Below are 18312 nucleotides of genomic sequence, written 5' to 3'. Positions count from 1 at the left end.
GGAAAAACACTCGCAAAGTCGCGGTCGCGAATCGACCAGTTCGCTGTCAAAGTGACACTGTGCTGAGATTGGTCGAAAGGCCCCAGCGTACCGTTGATCTTGATTACTGTTTGTACGTGCTGCTGGTACGGCTGGTACTGCTTGGCCCGCTTGACCACTGTGCTGCTAGAAGCGATATTCTTTTACTTTTTCAACATGTATTTCGAAAGAGGCCACATGCACCGCAGATTCCCGTAAGTTTCCTGAGTTTAATATTTTTCTCCGTTTTTTTAAAACTTGTTTCAAAGAGTCTAATCAACCGGATGCATAGAATTCTATTAACAAATTGCCAATTTGAGACCAAAGAAATGTTTATAGAAAAGTATTTATTATAAACCCAGAGAACAGACTAACAGGTTTGAAAAACGCATTCGACTTTTTTTTTGTATATTTAGTGTTGTGATATCGATGGCATCACTGTTGACAACCATCAATGAAAATCAAACTAGTACTTCACTAAAATGCCTATATTGAATTTCCGCGCTCTGATGCAGCTTGCGTATATTCTATTCGTATACTATTCTCTCAGTCTCAACTCAGTAGTAAATATTTAGATTAACATTTCGTAAATTCAAGTTGAAATCCCGCATTTCACTCAGATCAGAAGCAAACGCTCGTCGCAGCACTTTGCATCCTGTGCATCACAAATGGATAATAATTCATTGCTAAGGCAGGCGTTTGACGTTCTGAGCAATGAAGCCAAAGGTATGTACAATAGCTGCTTGCCTTGCATTGGCAAAAAAAATTCCCGTTATCATCCAATGTTTATGTAATCTTTTTTGCCACTATAGATCTCATGCTAAGCTCCAGCATTCCAGAGATTTTTGGAGCACCAACTGCACTAGAATTTGTACGGGATAATGTGGCGAAGAATTTCCCATTGGTTATACGTGAGGCAACCAACGATTGGCCTGCGGTGGAGAAATGGCATTCAAAGTTCTTCAGGTATGAGTTCTCCCCGAACGACCGTGAAATATTCAATCATGTTTCCGTGCACACCTTTTGGCTTGATTGTTTTAATTTTGAAACCGTTCCAACACTCGCTAGCCAAAATTTACTTTTAATGTCGACATGCTTCTTAATTCATAAATTTCCTGGCACTTGCGATCTATACAATCGTGAGTAGTCTCCGACACGCAGTATAATATTTTCCAATGGCGTTAGAAGTGTGGTATTAGTAAATTTCCTGAAAGCAAACGTCAATAGTAAACGGTAATACCTATAATGTGCACGTGCTTCTGTCCATCACCGCGAATGAGAAAATTACTCTAGCTAAATGAAACGCATCTGTGGTGAGACGAGTTTTGCTTTGAGTGGTAAATGCGATGAATTTTGCTCTTATTTGTGGTAGTTCTACAGAGAAACGCTAGCAGACAAGGAAGTTACTGTGGCCATTACCCCCAATGGATACGCAGATGGTTTGGCCAAACACGAAGGGGAAGATTTTTTTGTACTGCCTTTAGAGACGCAAATGACAATGGATCGGTTTCTAGATTGCCTGGATAGTCGAGGGTATTCCCAAATAAAATACATTGTAAAAATGTTAGTTTTAACGGATGTACTTTTTAGCGACACCATCCATTATATTCAGAGACAAAACTCAAATTTAACGGAGGACTTCCACGAATTATGGCGGGACATCGACACTAAAACACTCAATTTCGCTACCGAAGCCTTCAACAAGGTGCCAGATGCTGTAAATTTTTGGATGGGGGATGAACGCGCAGTTACGTCCAGTAAGACGTTTAGATTTACTTATCGCATACTTTTATAACTTTGGAAGGTTTTATAGTGCATAAAGATCCATATGAAAACATCTATTGTGTTATATCGGGATATAAAGATTTCATACTGATACCGCCAGTAGATATGCATAAAGTCCCGAGAAAGCGTTACCCGATGGGCATCTATATGCAGGAAAATGGTGGAACGATGGTTATTGAACCTATTTTAAATGGTGAGCAAATCTCTTGGCAATAATTAATGGTCAATAACGAGAAACAGTATACTTATTTTAACATTTTGACTGCAGAAATTGGCAAACCACGCCTTATTGAGTGGGTTAGTATTGACCCATTGGAACCGGACATCGACAAATACCCGGAATATGCTGACGCTTCTGTTTATGAAATCCGCGTCAATGCTGGCGACATACTGTATCTGCCCAGTCTCTGGTATCATCACGTACGCCAAAGTCACAAATGCATTGCCGTCAACTTTTGGTACGATATGGACTACGACGCGCGGTACTGTTACTACAAAATGATGGAAAAACTTTGCGGTTATGGAGATGAGGTGGAATTGTAAAAAAAAACATCCGGTTGGATCACTTTCCGTTGATTTTATGCACGAAACGCACATAATGTTGTGATATACGTTCGGGGTCACCTACGAAACATTTTTTACGTTTTAATACTTGTACGTGTATATTTTCTACTCTTTTAGTTTTCTACGTTAAAAATGCACATTATGACTAGAACTTGTTATACAGTTATACTTTGAAACAACGTAGGATACTCTAATTAAAGCGTCAATGTTCAGTGGTTAGATAAATTTTTGTTAGTTAAATATCGGTTTCGATGCAGAACAAAATACTGTTGATATTACGTATGTTGAATGTATCACAATTCCGACTTAATTTGATCGAATCCAGTCAGCTTCCTCAATAGGTTTAAATCATCAGGGCTAGTGCCTGCTGCTAAACATTTGGACTCTAAATCGAACAGAAATTTCTCCAAACCACCAATCCGGCGGCTTAAATCGTCATTTTCTTTCTCATCGTAATTGTTATCCATAATGACATACTGCCTTTTAAACTTTTTCAGAAGTCGGCTTTTATGTACGGCCAAATTGTTCTTAAGTCGCTTTGCAGCTTGAGACTCATTTTCGTACGCATTACGTAAGTTGGGTCCACGATAACCTAAAGAAAAAAGATGGAAAATCAAATTTACTTAATTACCAACTGCTTTTGGTGTTATTATCATCGACTGGTAGTATTCTGGTCTAACAAGCCAGCCGTTGCTTGTTCGAATCTCGGCTGCGCGGTGCTGCTACAGTTAGAGTAGGATCATTGCATTAACCCCGTAATTGTCCTGTCTATTAATAAAGAAGGGTCAAGTCTTAAAGAAGTTTGCTTTGCTGACTAAATGCCTTAATGAAACTTCTGCGTGTCACTTTAAAAAATTCTATAATCTCACAAAAATTACTTTTGCCAAAATTTATGATGGAAAAGGGATCAGTGTGCAACGCTCGACAGACGGCACGCCAAAGTCGAACAAATCGGCCACTGTTACGAAAAGTACGCATGCTGGAGGCAAACAAGGGGAGGGCTCGTTGAATTCGGACGTCGTGTGGTGGAAGCTGAGCTGAAGCATACCAGTAGATCGGAGGTTACGTTGCACGGCACGGAAGTTCAGCTACGATAGAAGGCCCGAGTTGTCGATCTCACCGTTTATCACTTTTGCTACAAACATTGCTTCGTCGAACTTCCTGCGCGGGGGCAAACTCACCGGATCACGCCAAGATAGATATCGCAGTACGAATCGGATGGAACGTTTTTGTACACGTTCAATTAAATAAAAAAAAGTTTTGGATTGAAAAGTCAAAAATTTTTATAAAATTTTCAAAATACGCAAGCATAGTTTAGCAATATGTTAAAATTCGAGGTTCCCAATTTTTCCATAAACACTTTAATAAAAAATTTTCCGATTTTCAAGAATATAGCCGATTTTGAAAACTTTTTGGCCCATATTTATAGAAAAATGTGAATTTAATACAACTGTAAAAAAATTTTGGCCAGGCAAGCGGCTATCTTGGAAAAGTTTTTGGAGTTTTTCACCATTGTAAGAAATATTGTAAAAAAACAGATTGCCTACAGTTTTTCTGAAATCTTGGAAGAAAATTGATTACGTTTTTAAAAAAATTGTGCTGCGATATCTGCTTCAAGAGTTAAGTTTGAAATAGGCGCTGTCAGAGGATTAGATATCGGAAAATTTTCTTTGGAATTTTCTGGGACAATTGGTGATTTCGAATTTGTTAAATTTTGTTTTTGTTCATAAACTAGGTCCGTGTATAAAATTTCATAAAATTTCAGCACGCTTGGGTCCAAATTTTTTTCGAACAGATTTGAAAAATCTGAAATGGCCTTTTTAAGATTTAAATATACGTCATTGATTTTTGGGGTTTTAATGCTTAAAAAAATTGACTTTTTCGGCCAGACTGCAGACAGAAATAGAGACAGTTTCATGAACATTATTATTTTTGAGCAAAAAAACTGCTTTTGAAATCCGAGAAATTAATGACGCATGTTTGAACCATGCATGCGAATAAATAAACATGTTACAATTGTGGTTGAATCTTAAATCTTTTGAATGACAACTTGGTTGACCTTTATACAACGCACAAAAAGGAGCATACAAAAATAAAAGTTACTATGGATATAAGATAACTTATTTTGAAGAACAAAGCTTATATAGCGGGGAATTCCCGCCTTGTATATGGAGTTCCCGGCTTTCCCGGTTTTTCCCTACTGCTAATGGTTCCTGGTTTTCCCGATTCGAAGCATGTTATTCCTAACTGACCTACACAGAGCTAGGGAACCCGCATTACGAATCAATTCTGGGATCAGAACACCAGGTAATTTTAGTATTTTATGGCTTTTCATTTTTAAGCTATTTATTTCTCTATGATTCAACAAATTTTGTAAGCATGGTTCCCCATTTCTGAGCACGGTAGTATTATCCCTATCGAAAACCTTTTATGTTCTCCATTTTTCCGCATTTCGCACGTTTATACCTGCTATACTATTCTTCAGACATACCAGCAGAAAGGTTTATGAAAAGGCAAAAAGGACCAGGGACAAGTTTAATCCCTATATGTTTAATACCTGCAAACTTCACCAATGCAGCGTACCCCAAAGAGCAGCGACAATTTTATTACGGGTCAATAATTTTTTCTTATTATAGGACTCATTACTCACTGTCAGACAGTGTCCTTTCCCAAAATAATCAATGCAATGAAACGTACTCACCAGTGTCTATTACCGAATCACCCATCCTTTTGGTCAAAAATTTTTTCCTACTTAAACTCGATGCCGCATTAATCGCCTTCGAGTATTTTCGACACCTTTTAGTCGCTTCTGGAACTAGTGCGTCCCAATTAAAATTATCCAAGCAAGGTTCATCATCTGCAATTGTTGAAATGCCAGAGTCAGGAGATTCACGCTCACTTTCACTGGATCGTAATTCTGGATTGAAAGACCCCGACTGTGTTTGCCTAGAGGCAGAGTTAGACCCTGAGAATAGTGTATAGTCACGATCTATGCACGGTTCTTTCGTTTGATTCGAATTTTCATGCTCCATGTCGTCGAAGTGATTCGAAAAAGGTTCTGATTTTATGGCTGCTGATGGGACAGGCTGCTGATAATCGGCACAGAATGGCGAAATTTGGGGTACAGTTTCTGATTTTATGGTTGCAGGCAAGGAAGGTCGCTGATAATTCGCACAGAAAGGCGAAATTGGAGGTACGGTAGGTGCAGCTTCTGATATGGTTGCAGGTACAGCAGGTTGCTGATAACCCGCACCAAAAGGCGAAGGTACGGTTTCTGATTTTATGGTTCCAGGTAAGGAAGTTTGCTGATAATCCGCACAGGACGAAATTGGAGGTGCAGTGGGTACACTTTCTGGATTTATGATAGCAGGTAGGGTACACTGCCGATAATTCGCGTAAAATGGCGAAATTTGAGGTACAGTTCCTGATTGTATGGTTCCAGGCAGGACATGCTGCTGATAAACTGCGCATAATGGTGAAATTTGAGGCACAGTTGCTGATTGCATAGTCCCAGGTAGGACAGACTGTTGATAATCCGCGCATAATGGCGAAATTTGAGGTACAGTTCCTAATTGTATGGTTCCAGGCAGGACAGGCTGTTGATAGTGCGCGGAAAACGGCGAAATTTGACCTAAGCTTATCCCGGAATCAGGGGATGGAGTTGATTGATAACTCTTCGCTGATAATAGTGAAAACGGGGAAACAACCTGCATCATTGGATTGTTGTAATTGTGCAGCTGCTGTTGGTACATATATTCTCTTTGTGCATCAACAACGGAAACTGGATTATACATTCGGTAATCGAGACCGTCGCTTCGATGATACATGTTCATTGTATTGTATGATCCCATGTACATGTTATTTGTCGTTTGGACTGTTCCGTATGATTCCATTTGCATGTTATTCGTCGTTCGAACTCCTTTATATGATCCCATGTGCCTGTTATTTGCCATTTGCATTCCGTAAGATCCCATATGCATGTTATTTGCTTTTTGTACTCCATCGCACGACTCCATATCCAGTTAAAACAGCTCTGTTGAAATCTGCCAAAACAACATAAGTAAGTGTTTTATGTGACACGATTCAATAGAGCTTGAAATTTTATTAATATAATTATAAATCTTCCTGTATTACATAATCTAGCCGATGGTCTGAATGCTTAAGTCCGTGGAGTTCTAGCCGTACTACAATTATTGTAAAAGCAATGTAGCACGACTAAACTTCACGGACCCTATCACTCGATCGATTGAATTTTACACTGATCACTGGTCAAAACTTGATCACATATACTAACAGAAATTCGTGAAATGTATTCATCACACATTTAACCCCCTAACCTAAACAGTTACTAAACTAGGTTATGGAACGGAACACCCTACAACTTATTCAAAACTGCACTTGTTTAAAATCTAATGTTCACAACCGACGCGTTAATTGTGAATGTCCGTGGAGTTCTAGCCGTACTACAAAATTTCTAAACTCGAATGTAATGCAGCTAAACCCCACGAAAATTCTTCGTTTCAATAAAATTTCTGATGAACAATAGGAAGATGACGTTGTAAGACGCTGCTCCCCATATCATATCCGTACTACAAGTATCAAATCAACAATGTAGCAGTGGAGATGACATGCTGACCGACGCTTACGTACAGAATGTTGTTGCTAAAATCACAATAGATGTCAATACACTGGCAAGAAGCCCTCAGTCATGGCCGTACTACAATACTTCACTAAATTGTAGCATCGGCAATGACTGCGGAATCTGACCAAGCAATTCTTTATTATGTCACCGTAATTCACGTTACTTAGCACAACCATTATCTACAAACACCAAAGGCACAGTACTCACCTTACTACTCTTGCTTTTATATTGTGTATCCAATAATAATGGCACAACCTTATCCACTCCAGATCTGTAGTGATTATGTTGAAGCGTCTCGTGCAACTAATCGTTTTTATAAACTTATTAGCCGAACACGACAGGACACGATCGTCTTACCGACAGAAACGAGGAGGATCGACTACCCGTGCTTAGTTTACTCACTCCACAACGAAGGTAACTAAGGGCTAACCCGGCTAACCCTCGACGGGTAGAGGTAGTAAAATAATCTCTCCTTCTTTGTCTAGCAAATATATTATGCCCGACGTTAAATATTTCGCCAAAAAATCCGCAGGTAAAGACAATAGCAGAGCACGTGAAGCTTCCTACGCAGATGCTTTGTTAAAACCAGCAAAGCGGGAAGCCCTTATATAGTGCTACGTGCTAACGGTTATTTCGATGGTTACACCTCTAAAATGGATCAGCAGCCAATTGTAATTTTTGTCGATCACAAAACTTATATACATAAGCCCAAAGGATAAAGGCAATCTAACGGAAATTTTAGAACAATAGCTATACCGCTCAGAGTCTGGCGTGGCGACAGTGACTTGGGAGAAAGCGTTTTTATGTGTGGAAAATTATATTCTGTACCTGGCCACAAATGTTGCTATTGTTGCAAATAAATATCCCTAAATCAAGCTTTTCGTGTAAATAACAAAAAAATGACCAATAATTGGTCAATTATTTTTCATATCATTCCTTCCTAATTCCTAAATTATATTAAGCATAATTTCCGCCAAATCAAAATAATTGTGTTCCATGATAATTAGCGTAAATTAATACACTCAAGTCGCTTTTTACGCGAATGATACGACCCGCGTAAATCAAAACCGCGTAAATTCTGAAATTCGCGTAAAAATAGTCGCGTAAAAACAAACCGCGTAAAAAGCGACTTCAGTGTATAGAGAAGATAAACTAAGTGGCAAATACGTACCACCTTTAGAGCTTGATTTGATTTTTTTACGAATTATTTCTGACTAATAAATAGCACGAAAAATTAAACTAATTGTAGTTACATCAATTCTGCAATCAATATGGGTCACGTTTCACGTAGGACTACGTATTACGGGAAGGTAAGATTGATAAAATCAAAATCTCAACTGTGGTCAAAGTGGTCAGGTTTTTATTTTATACCTTTTTTATTTCATGGATTAAAAAGATTATCACATGCAAAGATCAGTAGGGTATTGTCGTTATCGTCGGGCCACTGTTATGGTCGGGCCATCACGATTTTACAGTTTTAGTAACTCATGATATCTATGATACAACCATTGTAAAACTTCTTACTGTGATAGCTCACTTTTCACAATATTGTGAGTTTCAATCGTGTATTCAAAACATCCGTACTAAATTCCAGTGACTAAATCTTACAAAAAAAGTTTTCCATGTGCAATGAACTTTTCTTCAAGAAATGATTCATGAAATGCAATTATCGAATTAAATTTTGAAAATGTATGAAGTGTGTTGTGCTACACACGAAGACTATAGAAAAATCCCCTCCATTAAGGTGTTTGGGAAGGCTAAAGTGAAATACTAGAAAAGCGCTATCCGTAAAGGTCGGGCCACTTGAGTAGTCACGGTTGGACTAGTGATGTCCGAAATTTTCAATTATTCGATTACCGATTAATCGGCGAGCGTTGTCTGCACTAATCGATTAATCCAACTATTCGTGCCAGTGGTATTCGATTAGAAATATTCGAATATTTTTTTCATTTATTCGATTAATCAAACGATTATGAACGATTAGCGGGCATTATTCGGGGATTATTCGCATTCATATTATTTCCTTTGAACTATTCGATTAATTCAACTACTCGTGCTGGCAGTATTCGATTAAAAATTATTCGAATATTTTTATAGTTATTCGATTAGTTGAATTAATCGAACGATTAACGGACATCACTAGGTTGGACCACCATAATTTTAAGCGCAGAAGCGCAATACCCAAGGAACAATTTTTGCTTATTAAACGTTTAACCGACAGCTTTTATTCAGCACATGCTGTATAGCTGCTTTTCAAGTATGTCTAAACACCTCTGTTCAATGCTTATACAGTTGGTTTTGGAGAATTTAAACAGCACAGTGCTGAATATGGGCGTGGAAGATGCGTTTGTATGATTGTTATGCAACGTATAATAAAACGTTTATTCAGTACGTGTATATATGTTTATTAAACTTCTGCTGATGACACTTAAGCTACGTTTATTCCACAGCAGTTCAACATTTAGACAAGCAAAAAGAAAAAAAATATGCAGGAAGTATTTTTATTTTATTTTGTGGGTTTCGTTATTTTCATGGCCATTTTTGTATGCCTATATTTTAATTTATAATAAGAGACTTAGTAGGAAATCATTGGTTGACTCAAAATTCATCAAGCCTGCCATATACTTTTTTAATTCACCTGGGTTCGAACTTACATCCTGTCGGTCGAAAGCCGTCAACGAACACATCTGAGATAATCTGACATATGACAGGCGCCGAGTTTTTAGCCGATGTAGATTTACCAGCTTAAGTTTGCCAAGCGTGGAACAAAAATTGGTTAAAATGTATTTAAGCGCTGAAGAGTAGTTTCTTAAATCATGTTTGGCATCTGCTGTACAAGATTACTTTAGAAGTATTTATTCCGCACATGTTAAACATTTAATAAACTATTTATAATAAAATAAAGCATTTCGCTTGTACCACCAGCAACATAACACAGTCATAACGCAGAAGACTTTTTTCTTTTGAATATTGACGACGGTGAGCGGTGGTACTTAATAAAATTCACTGGAATCCAGAATGTTCGGCTAGGGATTGTTCATTTAGTTAGCAGTGATGTGATTAACAGCAGCAGTGATTAGTTAACAGCAGGAGTGATTCGTGCTAGTACCGCAGAGAACTTTTGTACTTTTGTCACCCCGTCATTAGTTTACGCAGATAGTCCACAGCTTATTGCTGCTTCGCTCGCTGTCTGTGCACATCTATTTGTCATCGGCTCTGATTTAGTTTTTTTCGTCCAAAAAACAAAAAAGAGCAGCGGATGGCACGAGAAGCAGTGGTGTTTTCGCGCACCGGCAGCGGGAGCTGGTCATCGCCACTATGCCACCCGATCATAACAATTCTGGCGGCTTTAGCCCGACGGAATTCATCTCGCTGTGCAAATCCATTATGAGTAACTCGCAAACCGTCAAGCAGCCAGCTGTCTTAGGATATAAGTTTATTTAATTTATCGGTACGACGAGGGATAACGACACGCCGAGGGAAAAGATACACACCGTACAGGCAACAACACATAAAAGGATTTCCACGACCAGCAAAGATTTGCGGCGGCTGTATCAAAAAAATAAAGTGTTTAAAGCATAAATTATAAAGTGTAAAATATAAAGTGTCATTCAAGTTATTGGTGTTGTTGGCTGCCATCAAGCACCTTTTATTCCACACCTGCTCTTGTTGGTGCTACTGATATGTTTGTACGACGATTATTCGACACATATTCCACAACTCCTCTTAGCAATGCAGCTGATGCGTTTGGGCAACTCTCATTCCACTCTTATTCCACACTCGCTCTCAGCAATGCTGCTGATACGTTTGCGCAACGCTCATTCCACACTTATTCCACTATTATTCCACACTTGATCTTCGTAATGCTGCTGATACGTTTGCGCAACGCTCATTCCACACTTATTCCACTTTTACTCCACAATTGTTCTTGACTGACACGTTTGCACAACGTCTATTCGACATGCATTTTCATGGTAGCTTTTAAGCGACCATTATTCCACACCTGCTCTTAGCCGTACTGCCGATACGTTTGCATAATGTTTATTCGACTCTTATTCCGCACTTATATAACAACGTATAGATGTTGGTTAGAAGCTAGAAAAAATGTAGGGTATGACGTTTAAACAACAGACAATTCAGCAAATTCGCTTGTTCAGCACCGAATGCTACCACACAACTCTTATTCCACACCTGCTTGTTTAGGTGCTGCCGTTTTGTTCCTTGGGTAATCGCTAGAGAATGTCAGTCACGTAAAATGTGATACAATAAAGCAAAATTAGTACGATAAAAACCTAGTTTTTTTTTGTTTTTTTTTTCGTTGTAGTTGTACACTTCGGAAAAGGCGATTGTAGCAATATTGATTTTAGATTTTACAAGTTCGCCAAAATTTCAAAAATGCAATCAAAAATAGGGCATTTGTACCCATATGAGCCGTTGTTCACGGAATTCATTCTATTCATGTCTCTATATAGAATTTTAATAATTTTCTGCGGTGGCCCAACCTGTACAACATGGCCCGACTATGACAACATTTTTTGTCTTCACGTAAATGCCTATAACTCTTTTATTTTCCAAGCAATCCGTTTAAAACTTTCCGGACATATACCTTATTCTTAGACCTTTGCAACGATGTATTTAGATTTCCAAAACCCCTTTTGAAACGAAAGTTATGGGCGAATTTCAAAACGTGGCCCAACCACGACGATACTCCCCTAATTATTGAGTTGATTCGCATGGAAAAATGATTGTTTATCGCTTATAGTAAAAATTGATAAAACGGTAGGTGTAAATTCATCAAGAATTCAAGAAGAATCAAGAATAATTACTGATCTTTTCATGTGATGAAATCTTTTTAATCCATGAAATAAAAAAGGTATAAATCAAAACCTGACCACTTTGACCACAGTTTCCTCTCGATTTATTGCTGTTGCAGTTGAAAACCGTAATAATCGACGTGTGACTTACGGTTTTATTCTTGTTCTGTGTGTCGCAACTATGTCGCACGTGGTGCGCTGTATAGTGCATCAATGTGCGAACACAGCGCACCACGTGCGACGTAGCTGCGACACACAGAACGAGAATAAAGCCTAATGTAGCATGGATTAGTAGCAAATACTAAATTTAAGGAGAAATGAGGCATTGATTCGGTGAATTTCAAAAGCAGTTTTCTTGTTTAAAACAAAAATTCTATCTTATAAAGGGGACGTTTCGGCAAGAATGGGCATTCAATTCAGAATTTGGCATTCGCCGAAGAGGTTTTACGTTATCGTCTCGTTTCGTTGCCAGCAATTCCTTCTTGACCTAAATCAGATCTCAACAGCGGTAATCCGGCTGGGATGACATCCGTAACAAGCTACACATTTGACTCTACTAAGTCACGTGGCAAGGAAGGAAGTCGACCAGTCATCGCAGCCTTAATAACTTAATAACCTTGACTGAAGTTTTTGAAGCGTCTTAGTAGAATACGAAACCTGGAAATTAACTTTACCAATTTAATTCTACTATGTATATTTTATTCTTGACGGATACGTATTTCGCCTACGACTTGCAGGCTTCCTCATTGTCTGTTTTCGATCGTAGGCGAAATACGATTTCTAACACTTCCCCTCATCCATGAATATACTTAAATCCTAATAGCCGTCTTGCTTCTTGTAATTTTGGATAGGGAACAGCTTTCATCAGGACGTCTGCAGCTTACAATTAAGTTTCAACGTGGTGTAGTTTGATGGATTTCCTCTCAACTTATTCCTTAACGAAATGTTGACGAAATTACAACTATAATGATCTTTTAATCGACAATCAGAAAATATACACAGGTTTAAGTTTCATCGGCAGTTTCTGCAGCTCCTCGGCAAGTTTGATATTCCATACGCGACTTGCTGGCTTAGTCGGCGTAACGCCTTCATTAATCGGCATACTTTCCCAGTAAAACCTACCGGTTGCTCCATATGGATTTTTTCGTCAACCAAGTCACCTTGAAGAAGTAACTGCATCCAATTGGCACACCTCCAAACCCAACTTGACCGCCACCATCATCAATGGCGGTCTACGCCTTTCATCTACAGAGACTATAGGTTACAGAGGCGCCGAGACACTCAAAATCCGCTAAATTTTGAAATAAAACGGAGAGTACCTTCATAAATAAAGGTAACTCTCCGCTTTCTTTCAAAATTTAGCGGTTTTTGAGTGTCTCGGCGCCTCTGTATTCTATAGTCTCTGTACTTTCATCTGCTAATAGTCCTTGCTGACATGTTGGATTTTGTATCTCTACAGCGATCCGTCTGTCTTTGTTTTTATCTTGCCAGATGTTCCTCTAGCTTAGTATGAATTTCAGTATGCTCAGTCACATCGTCTTCCGCAGGATTGGAATGCAACCCGTCAGCAACATTATATTCTGCTATTGGAAACTCCATCACTTCTTGCTTAATTGGTTCTAGGCTCTCTTGTCCGCTTCACTGTTTACTCAGGAACACGTCTCGACTGATGAATACTTTCTTCGTTTATGGCTTGTAGACTCGGTATCTCTTGGTCTCTCGTCCCTGCTCCATACCCAATGAATACTCCAGCCTCGGACTTGGAATCCGATTTCTTTCTTTGCATTTTCGGAACATGGATCATAACTTTTGTCCCGAACATATGCAACGGCGATAGATCTGGTTTCTTTCCAGTGCGCTTTTTTGTGTAAATGCAGGCCATTTAGTCGGCGATCGGTTGATCAGATATGTCACCGTTCCAACCGCTTCAGTTCAAAAAGTTTTATACTGACCAGAGATGGAAAAATCGCTTTTAGCGATCAAGTACACATGAGCGATCAGATTCAGATTCATTGACATCACTCGTGACGTCACTACTTATAAGCGACAAATACTTTGTTGCGATCTGTACAGATTATGACAAACCTCATACTAGGTCATGTGCATTGATTAATTGCGTTGAGAAATATAACATACAGACGATCGGTTATTTACAGTGCACGCAAACAGCATGAGTAACATTTTTTTCTTGGAGTTAGCTGAAATTTAACATTGCGATCGACTACTACGAGTTGTTAAGAAAACAAAATTTTGTGTGTTAAAGATTCACTGTTTGTCATGATATGCACGGATCGTGATCTATGCGTATGACAATAGGCCGTATGAATAAAACAGTTTGCTTTGCTTTTCCCGTGTAAATCTTATGGGAGCGTTTGCTCTAACACTTTTATTCATACGGCCTAATACCGTGTACCCCCGTTGGTATGACCTTCTTTAATCTGAACATTTTTAATCTGTACCCCGGTGGTATGAATGCGTTCACATTAAAAACCGGTCAAACGTCACACACAATTGACGTTAAAGTTGACCGGTAAATTAAAAAAAAGCAAAAAGTCTTAATGCGTTTCCTCTTGCTTCGGAGCTTTGGCAATATAGCTCATATGCAACTTACCTCTCTCCAGCACTCAAAATAGACCATTTGAGTTGAAACTGCCGAGCCAAATTCGTCTTCTACAAATCAAACCTTTAGAATTCGCGCATGTTTGAAATGTTTTCAAAACGTTTGTTTTCGTCAAATCAAAACAACAAGTTCATAGGGTGCGCGTCTTGCGCGTATGTGAAAATGAATAGAGTTACGAAATATTCAGATTAAAAATGAACTCGCCCAATCTGAACGAACTGTTTTTCATATTAGCGGGGGTTGAGTGTAGCTCACTGATTTTCCATCGTTCCTGGCCAGAATCAAATATAAGACGTGTTCATATAAATACTCAGCCCAACTAGGCTAAACCATTCTATTACGGGTTGTATGGCATGCTGGTTTCATGATGAATGTCACATTTTCGAAGATATTTCTTAATCTCTTGTTTGACGTACTCTGTGCTATTGTCAATTCTCAATCGCTTCGCACGACGATCAGTTTGCTTCTCAAGGTAAGTTTGAAAATCTTTGAAGCAATTTAGCACTTCTGTTTTCGTCCGCAGAAAGTTCTCGAAGCATTTTCTACTGCAATCATCAAAGAACGTAAGAAAATACTTTCGGTCAACGAATCTGGCCGCACAAGTCGGATTGGATCAGGTCCAGCACTTCGTCCGCTTGAACAGACCGTTGTATCAGACCCTTGTTGACATTGATGCTTCCCACGCAAGCACGGAACACATGACGAAAGTTCAGCCTCGCTGAATTGCACTTTTAACACAATGCCACGAAGTTACTTGAGACCTATTCCCTCACCACCTACATTAAGATGCGTTTTTTGGCAACATGTGGTATGCGACATGTTGCTGGTTGTTGCTCAATGTTGCTTCTGTTGCCTACGAACATTTGCGATACGTTGCATAGTTGCTTTGAAACGTCGGGAAAAAGTTGCATACCACATTCCACATGTTGCCAATGTCACACTGTTGGCTACGTTTCAAGGGTGCCATTCTAAGCCAAAGCCAACAACAAGATTTCTTCAGTTAACTCGGTCTAGCTCGTGTCGTGTGTGTTGCCGCAGCCCAGGAAGATGGTACCGTTGAACAGAGTAGATAACAGTCTATCTACCCGGTGGCAGAAACAAAGATCAGTCATATAAAAATAATACCATTACAGGGGAATGTGTGACGCGTATGCGTGGATGATAGGTCGAGAGAATGATAACAAAACTAGAAATTAGACTAACTAATATATCGGTCGCTGGTAGCACGGTAGTTTAATCAGAAAAACAGTCGAGCACCAATCGAAAGACTGTGGGTGCGAGTCCAACCTAGCATTGCACTACCCGAAAATCTGTTTGGTCTGTATCGAAATTTTTCAGTTCACTCAATCAATCATTCTTCGCATTATACATTCCTTACTTACTTAATTGGCCTAACGTCTTACGACAAGGCCTGCGCAGTATAATTTCTCCATCTGTTTCGGTCCACGGCAACTGATCTCCAGTTCTGCGGGCACCCAGTGCTCGCCAGATCTCGTTCCACCTGGTCTTGCCACCTCGCTCGCTGTGCCCCTCTTCGTCTTGTTCCTACCGGATTTGATGCGAAAACCATTTTTGCGGGATAGTTTTCCGGCATTCTAGCAACATGTCCTGCCCAACGTATCCTTCCAGCTTTAACTACTTTCTGAATACTTGGTTCGCCGTAGAGACGCGCGAGCTCGTGGTTCATTCTTCGCCTCCATACACCGTTCTCTTGCACTCCGCCCAAGATTCCTCTTAGCACTCGCCGTTCGAAAACTCCGAGTGTTCGTAGGTCCTCTTCTAGCAGTGTCCACGTTTCGTGCCCGTAGAGGACAACCGTCCAGATAACACAAACTGCAATTCATGACTGTAAATTATAAAGCAGGATAGACAATTGCAATATTTGATTATATCTATATCATATATTCATGAGTATTTAGTTGCGTGTTATAAAAACTGCGCAAAATAGAATTACAAAAGGCATACGAACTCGTCGACTACCTCGAACTCATCCCCGTCGATTACCACGGTGCTGCCAAAGCGATCTTCTCTGCTTCGCGTTTTAGTCTGATGTACTGATCTTCCACCGCCTCAAATGTTCTGCCGACAGCATCCACGTCGTCAGCAAAGCAGATAAATTGACTGGATTTATTGAAAATCGTGCCCCGCATTTCGATCGCCACTCGTCTTATAACACCTTCAAGCGCAATGTTGAATAGCAGGCAGGAAAGACCATCTCTTTGTCGAAGTCGCCTGCGAAATTCGAATGGGTCCGACAATCCACCCGAGATCCTCACACAGCACTGGATCCCATCCATCGTAGCTATGATAAATGTAGTAAGCTTACCCGGAAAGCCGTTTTCGTCCAAAATTTTCAATAGCTCTTGTCAGTTTACGCTATCATATGCGGCTTTGAAATCGATGAACAGGTGGTGCGTGGGGACTCGGAATTCGCGGCTCTTCTGGAGGTTCTGCCGCAGGGTGAAGATTTGGTCCGTTGTAGACCGACCCTCCATGAAGCCGGCCTGGTAACTTCCCACGAATCTATTGGCTATTGGCGATAGTCGATGAAAGATGACTTGGGAAAGCACTTTGTAGGCGGCATTCAGGATAGTGATTGCTCGGTAGTTCTCACAATCCAGCTTATCACCTTTTTTTGTAGATAGGGTAGATAACCCCGTCTTTCCACTCCTCCGGTAGTCGTTCCGTATCCCAAATCTTGTCAATCAGTTGATGCAGACAGGCGGCCAACTTGTCCGGGCCCATTTTAATAAGTTCCGCTCCAATGCCATCCTTTTCCGCTGGTTTGTTATTCTTCAGCCGCTGGATGGCTTCTTTAACTTCTCTTATCGATGGGGGTGCCACATCTTCGTTGCTTGCTACACCAATGTGGTCACTTCCTTCGCGATCATGGTCTTCCACCTGCACGCCATTCAGGTGTTCATCGTAGTGCTGCTTCCACCTTTCGATCACCGCACGGTCGTCGGTTAAGATACCTCCATCTTTATCTCTGCACATTTCGGCCCGCGGCACGACCCAAGTAACATTTTTGTTGTATAAAAGCTTATCAAGCAGGTGTTCCACGGGAATTAACTGTACAATAGTAATAAGCTATACAATAAAAATGTTACTTGGGGAAGCCTTTGTGAGATCCGTTGAGTCTCTGATAGAACTTCCGTGTGCCGTGAAAGCGGTACAGCTGTTCGAGTTCTTCGCCACTCCTTCTCCTTTAGACATTCCTCCCTTCCTAAAAATAGAGTTTACGTTCATGATCGCGTATAGTGTCCTATACAAAGTAAATACAGCCCGGACTCGATTATCCGGGTGCTCATTTTTATTTTCAGCCCGGATAATCGAATCATCATTTTTGGTACAAAATTTTTTCAAGTTTTTTGACTTTTAGGCATCCGAAATGTTTGATTTATTATTGATCTATCTTCCCAAAAGTCAGAAAAATCCTTTCTTACGATTTTTTCCACTGATGATTTTTTTTGGTACAATATTATTTTTTGTATGTTATGTTTTGCAATATTTAGGTATTATAAATGTTTTTTTCTTATTGATGAATCTCCCCTAAAGTCATAAAATTCCTTTTTTGCAATTTTTTTACTGATGATTACGATGATGATGATGATGATGATAATGATGATGGCGATGATGATTTTTAAGTAAAAAAATTGATTTCATCATCGCAGGATTTATTTTTGTTTTTTCGCCGATAAAAGAGCTATAAGAAAGGAATTTTGTAGCTTTAGGGAGGTTAATCAATGCTTGTCTAGTTGGAATACTCATGTAGCATGAAAATTATAACATTTGGGTTTAAAATAAATCAGTGAAAAAAAAATTTATTTTTCACCCGAATAATCGAGTCTAAAAACCCGGATAATCGA

The 18312-nt window shown here is 39.5% G+C and overlaps 1 protein-coding gene across 3 annotated transcripts; it reads left to right on the top strand.

Annotated features, from left to right (window-relative positions):
- The first annotated feature begins 142 nt into the window (after positions 1 to 142).
- On the top strand, positions 143 to 2563 carry LOC128743058 (bifunctional peptidase and (3S)-lysyl hydroxylase Jmjd7). Of its 3 annotated transcripts, XM_053839573.1 has the most exons (7): positions 143 to 233; positions 616 to 744; positions 831 to 984; positions 1399 to 1551; positions 1609 to 1775; positions 1832 to 1996; positions 2072 to 2563. In XM_053839573.1, exons 2-7 carry the CDS (start codon positions 687 to 689, stop codon positions 2344 to 2346), a joined length of 972 nt encoding a protein of 323 aa, XP_053695548.1. In that variant the 5' UTR covers positions 143 to 233; positions 616 to 686; the 3' UTR covers positions 2347 to 2563. The 3 variants fall into 3 exon arrangements, with proteins under 3 accessions (XP_053695548.1, XP_053695546.1, XP_053695549.1); XM_053839571.1 differs by having other exon boundaries at positions 1399 to 1775; XM_053839574.1 differs by lacking the exons at positions 143 to 233; positions 616 to 744 and having other exon boundaries at positions 850 to 984; positions 1391 to 1551.
- Positions 2564 to 18312: the final 15749 nt, after the last annotated feature.

The sequence above is a fragment of the Sabethes cyaneus genome, chromosome 3 (genome assembly GCF_943734655.1).
Source record: "Sabethes cyaneus chromosome 3, idSabCyanKW18_F2, whole genome shotgun sequence".
Lineage (NCBI taxonomy): Eukaryota > Metazoa > Arthropoda > Insecta > Diptera > Culicidae > Sabethes > Sabethes cyaneus.
The sequence above is the reverse complement of the archived record's forward strand: the minus strand, read 5'-3'. Positions and strand labels throughout refer to the sequence as shown.